We start from the raw sequence: 6000 nt of genomic DNA, 5'->3' as shown, positions 1-6000 counted from the left end.
GTGGGGTCTGTAATGTGGATGACGGGTGGAGTGGGGTCCACAGTGTGGATGATGGGCGGAGTGGGGTTCACAGCGTGAATGATGGGCGGAGTGGGGTCCACAGTGTGATGATGGGCAGAGTGGGGTCCACAGTATGGATGACGGGCAGAGTGGGGTCCTCAATGTGATAATGGGAAGAATGGGGTCCACATTGTGGATGATGGGTGGAGTAGGGTCCACAGTGTGATGACGGGCAAAGTGGGGTCCACAATGTGGATGATGGGCAGAGTGGGGTTCTCAGTGTGATGACGGGCAGTGGGGTACTCAGTGTAAAACAAGCAAAGCAAAATACAAAGTGTGTATGATGTGCAGAGCGGTGTCCATATGGTATAGGAAGGAGAGAACATCACCTAAATGTTTCCCACTGCTCTTCCCAGGAGACATGAACATAAGTGAGTCCCTCCAGTACTTGTGAGAGTTGATCTGCATTGGCCTTTCCAACACTGCCTTCACGGAAGCCATTACCATGGAGTGCTTCCCTATAATGCTGCCTCTAGGGAGAGCTTCCAAAAGCAGAATGAATGAACTTTGGGAATCAGATGCCAGATATTGACAATTATATTAAACGCATTTGAAATTGTTAAATGCTGTGTTTCTCCTATAAAACAAGTACTACTGAGAGCAGAAGTGGAGCCACACTTCTGCCAAGTTGCAGGGTCAGGAGCTCTGCCACATGGAAATCTCACCTCTGCAGGAGGTGCACCAAGGAGGAGGCCCACAGCCGACCTGGGGGAGGTGACAGTGTGTCTCCTAGGCAGGCTTTTAGACCCTCACTTCTCCCTGCTTGTCTTCTTCAGAAGCTTGAGTCTCAGAGCCTGAAACGTATAGTTGACTCCAGAGTGCCAGGGCCTCACCGCGCCATCTCCCACGTCCTCTCCTCACATGGGTGGATGTCTGCATTGGCTAACCCAGCAAAAAGGGACAGATGCAGATGTGTGGGAATATCTGTATCATGTGGGCACTGCTCTGTCCCTCATACACCGAGGACAGGGGCTGCTATGGGCTCTTGGTGGGTTTGTTTCCTCGAGTGAATTGGATCAAGTCAGAGAGGGGGTGTGCTTGCAGAGCTGTGGTCCCCAGTTGAGGTTTGTATTCACAGAAAGACTTCCTACCTGGAGCAGGTGTGACCCTGGAGGTGCAGGCTAGGCAGGCAGTGTGGAGCTGGAAGGAAGTGCTGTAGGCCGCCCTGGGGCAGCCTAAGGAGAAAGGAGCACACCGCCTTGGGTGATTTGGGGGAAGTTTGTGCCTGGCAGCTTTCACTTGGCTCTGGGCACACTCCAGGAGGGCTCAGGCAAGGGCTGTGAACAGTTATCTAATGCAAGAGATCATACAGTCTGGAGGGATTTTGTTCTTATAACAGAAAAATTCAACAGAAACTTAAAGTCTGAGAAATGCTAGGTTGCAGTCAGAATCCCAGATGCAGTCTCTGCACCATAGAGGCCCTCCCCCTGGGTCTCTGGTCTCTGGGTGTCTGCCCTGTGAGCCCATGTGAGTGTGGAGGTACTCTAGCAGTCTCACCTGTGGGAGAGCCATTATTCCTATATTACTGAGGCAGAGGGCACACCCGTGTCCTGTAGCAGCAGTTGACATCTGGGTTTTATAATGGGGCAGCATGGTACCAGTCTTTATTAAGCTCCCATTGTGTGCAGGGCACTAAGACTGAATTAGACTGGGTTTAGTCGGAGTCAAGTTGCCCTCGATCTAGGATGCATGGATTTGTTGCCCAGATATTTATTTTTCACTTTACAGGTGCTGAGTTCCCTTGGTTACCACGTGGTCACCTTTGACTACAGAGGTGAGTTCTTTTGCAAGTGCGTGTCTGGGCCCTCCCAGTGCTCACTTCAGGGTCTGCTGTGCAGGCATCACCCTGAGAGGCTTAAACAGTGCTAGCAGCTTGTGGTGCCCCAACCTGTGGTGATGACAAATGTGGAAAGGTGGTGGAGGGACCGTGTGTGTCCTTCACACAGATGCAGGGCATCCTTCCTGAAGTTCCTCCGGTGCCTGGAACCCCAGCATATATCCTCTGTCAGCATTTTCAATGTAGAAAATACTGTCTTTTTTCTTCTTTATTGGATTCAGAACCCTCCAAAGCTGGTCAGCAGACACAGTTTATAGGCAGGAGAGCTTGTCTTACTGAAGTTCTGAAAGCAGGAAAAAGAACTCTTAGGAGAAGGTAGATTCTTCTTCTTGCCCCTTAATATATTTTCTTTCTTGAATGAATCAGGGGGCTTGCCCCTGAAGAGATTGAAAACCCACAGTTTGATGTGTGCACCTTAATGAGCCAGGAAAATACTTTGTGTTGACTGGGAGAAGTATAGGCCTCCTGTAGTCTCAACAGCAGAGGTCAGAAGTCAAAGGGCTGCTTGGCCAGCTTAGCCTGATCTTGTGGGGTTGGGCAGTGGTGTCGATACCCTCATGGCAAGGATATGGGGGTTGTGTTAGTTTCTTCTTGCTTCTGTAAAAAATTACCACAAACTTGATGTCTTGAAACAGCACAGAGTTATTATCTTGCAGTTCTGGAGGTCAAAAGTACAAAATCTTTAGCCACTGGGCTGAATACCAGGTGTTGGCAGGGCCGGTCCCTTTAGGAGGTTCTGGGAGAATCTGATTCCTTGCCTTTTCCAGTTTCTCGAAGCTGTCCTTGTTCTTTGATTCATGGCCTTTTGGGTCTGGTCACTCTGACCCTGTCTTTTGTCTTTCTCTCTCACTTGTTATATAGACCCTGGTGATTACTTTGTACCCATGTGGGTGAGCTGATAATTGCCCATCAGTTCACTGATCAGTGGCCTGAATTCTTTCTGCATCCTCAGTCCCCCTGCTTGCCCACATAATTTAACATATTCATAGGCTCCAGGGATGAGGACAGAGACCTCTGTGGGGGCTGTTATTCTGCCTAAAAAAGGGATGATTCTTTCACAGAAGAATGTTCCATCATGATGAAAATTCTGGGCTGGGAAAAACTGCAGATAAAGGATCTGGAAAGTAGTTTACCCACTTATCCTTTTCTCCATGCTAAAAAGGGTTTTCTGTTCTTGCTGAGTGCTGGAGAACTGAGGGTGATGAGAAGGGGTGGCCTTCATCCTTGTTCATCTCCCTGTGTTTCTACCAGGAAGTGAAATCCCTCATAGCACTTCTTCTTTCCAGTTCTCACTGAGTTTCTGCATTTCTAAGCCCACCCTCTGACTGTGTCTCCCTATCCTGGTCTCTGTCTGTCTGTGTCTCCACATTTCCCTGTCCTTGGGTCCCATCCTCCCATCCATGCCCTAAGCCTCTCAGTCTGGCATTATCTCCTGCGTAGTCCTTTCCCTAATCTGGCATTTGGGATGCCCAGGGGAGGTGGCATGTACACACGAACTGTGGGTTTTGCTTATGCAGCAGAACTGGCTTTTTCTGAGCCTTGTGGTGCTTTCAGATCATTTGATGATGACTCACTGCTGAGTTGTTGGAAATGACAGTGGCACTTGCCCTTTCCAAGAGCCCAGGGGGAGGGCCCTGGGGGAAGATACAGTCTGGGGGCACAGATGGTTAGCTTTCTTCTGCTATGCTAAGAGCCCCTTCCCTTTCTGGGTCAGAGTTGCCTTGAGCCTGGAATCCATCCCTCTCCCTCACGCCCTCGTCTGGCTTCCCACATCTGTCTTTAGCTGGGCTATAGGTGGCGTGGAGTCCAAACTGGGCCCAGGGACCCCCTGGGACGCTCTGTCCTACAGAGGCTCCTGGGTGGGCTGGGGTCTCACTGACCTTTCATCTTGGGCCAGCCACCAGCAAGCCCTAAGCATTGGGGAGGTTGCTGTCCTTTTTGCTCGCAGGAATCTGTGTCAGACTGCCCCCATCTACAGTTGTTCATCTGGACTAGGATGAGAGTGTGTGGATGGCTGTTTGGGTTCAGGGGTTGTAACTGGGGTTGTGAGGAAGTGGGAGAAGTAGGAGCAGGCTTGTCCAGACACCCTGCACATGGGGCTATAGTTTGTGGTACTTCCATTGCCCCAGACTGCCCTGGGCTGCCTGTTGAGAAAGAAAGGGATGAGCCTGCTCCTCAAGAGTTTCCACGAGCTGGGTTTAACTTCCTCCACTTGCTGCTCCTCTCCATCCAGGGTGGGGAGACTCAGTAGGAACGCCATCAGAGCGAGGCATGACGTATGACGCACTCCATGTTTTTGACTGGATCAAAGCAAGAAGTGGAGACAACCCTGTATATATTTGGGGTCATTCCCTAGGCACTGGGTGAGTTTGCAGCATGATAGAGCCTTGGGGGAACAGGTTTTCACAGGGCAACTTACTACCTGATCTCTCAAAGAGTGCCCTAGTGGCTTCTGGATCCGATGACACCCTTAGTCCCAGCAAGCCTTGTCCCTCATTCCCATGGTGGGGGCAGGGGATCAAGCACCACAGAAGACCATGAAGAGTTTGAGCTACTTTAACTCCTCAACCCAAGAAGTGACTTGAGACACACATGAGCAGTCGTGGGGTGGCCATCTCCCTCTGCAGGAAGGATGGGCACACTTGCCGTAAAAGTATGCCTCAGGGAGAGGTCTTCAGAGCAGAATGGGACAGGGCTGGAGTCCTGGATGCACTCGAGCTCTGCATCTCCTGGCTTTGGAGGGCAGGTGCTGGCTGGCAAGCCTGAGTGCCGGGGCTTTGATAGCATGCATTTAGCCTGTATTTGGCTTACCAGAGAACTTTGGGGAGGCAGCAGTGGGTGCTTTCCTTCCTACATCTGCCAAGACGAGAAGCAGTTTAATATTCCATTTGGGGCCGCCTGAACTGTTTCTGCTGATGTAAGGTCCAGAGTGTTTCTAAAAGGAGCACTGTGCTCAAGGCCCAGAGTCCCAAGACCTTCAGCAGCTGTCCCTTTTCCAACAGCCTTTCCTTTGGGTGCAGTGGCTGTGGCCCCCTTGTCCCCTTGCTTCTCACCTCAGACAGTGTGCTGCAGTTGGGTGGGTTCTATGGGCTGGGAAGTGCCGGGGAGAGTGAACCATGTGCCTGCAGACAGGAGCCTGGGCAGAGTGAGGAGCAGGCAGTCCTGCTGTGGCTGTCTGCATGGGACAGCAAGAGCCCTGGGGGCTCTCATCGCCATCCTTGTCAGAGGGTTTGGCTGATGGCAGGGGCAGCAAGGCCTACCACAGTCCTGGGGCATCTTTGTCCACACCCTCCCCCACCCCTGGAGCCCCACCAACCACTTCACAGATCCTACCTCTTCTCTGGCCACTTTCAAGACTAGAATAGTCTTGAAAACAATTTTTCCTTTAAACAGTCCTTTAAAACAATTTTTGTCATCATACAACTGAACTATTTCTTCCTCCCTTCTCAGAGTGGCAACAAACCTGGTGCGGCGCCTGTGTGAGCGAGGTAGGGGCTTGTGTGTCAGTGCGAGTCCTGGTTGTGTGGGCACAGCCTCCTCCTGGTCTTGGGGCCTGGGCAGGGCAGGCAACGTGTTTGAGAGGTTGGTGCTGGGACGAGCGGCACAGCAATAGCGTTTGGTGTCTTCTCGGAGTCCTGTGGGCTGGGCGTTGAGGCTGGGGTCTGGGCAGACCCTCAGCTGAACCAGGCCTGCCTTCCCCATGGATTCTCAAGTAGCTGGCAGAGTCTCCTCAGGGGTTGGGCTCCTGATACACAGTTCTAGGAGGTGTGGTTTGGGGAGCGAATCATGGTCACCCAAGTGTCCCCTGTGTGGGCCCCTTGCATGGGCACTTCCCCAGCACCAACCCTGCAGGCTGGCTGGGCGGGCACCTGGGGTCCATGGTCCAGTCCCTCCCATAGTTCCCCCATGGGGGCTTCTTGCCCACCTCAGAGCTCCCTATTTGTTTTATTTATCTAGAGACGCCTCCCGATGCTCTTATATTGGAATCTCCATTCACTAATATCCGTGAAGAAGCTAAGAGCCATCCGTTCTCAGTGGCAAGTACAGATATTATTAAAAATTGGCCTAGTTTCATTATTAAAATAATTACTATAAAGGAAACT

General features: G+C 51.5%; 1 protein-coding gene across 2 annotated transcripts in view; it reads left to right on the top strand.

Moving 5' to 3' along the window:
• Positions 1 to 6000, top strand: part of ABHD12 (abhydrolase domain containing 12, lysophospholipase) — an 86995-nt gene that overhangs the window by 74402 nt on the left and 6593 nt on the right. For both annotated transcript variants that reach the window (XM_040447916.1, XM_040447917.1), the window contains exons 6-9: positions 1789 to 1834; positions 4131 to 4260; positions 5348 to 5385; positions 5855 to 5934. In XM_040447916.1, coding sequence (XP_040303850.1) covers positions 1789 to 1834; positions 4131 to 4260; positions 5348 to 5385; positions 5855 to 5934 — 294 coding nt within the window. The remainder of the gene's footprint in view (positions 1 to 1788; positions 1835 to 4130; positions 4261 to 5347; positions 5386 to 5854; positions 5935 to 6000) is intronic.

Source organism: Herpailurus yagouaroundi, unplaced genomic scaffold, assembly GCF_014898765.1.
Source record: "Herpailurus yagouaroundi ecotype Mexico unplaced genomic scaffold, PumYag 196, whole genome shotgun sequence".
NCBI lineage: Eukaryota > Metazoa > Chordata > Mammalia > Carnivora > Felidae > Herpailurus > Herpailurus yagouaroundi.
Note: the sequence above shows the minus strand (reverse complement) of the source record. Positions and strands in the feature narration are given on the sequence as shown.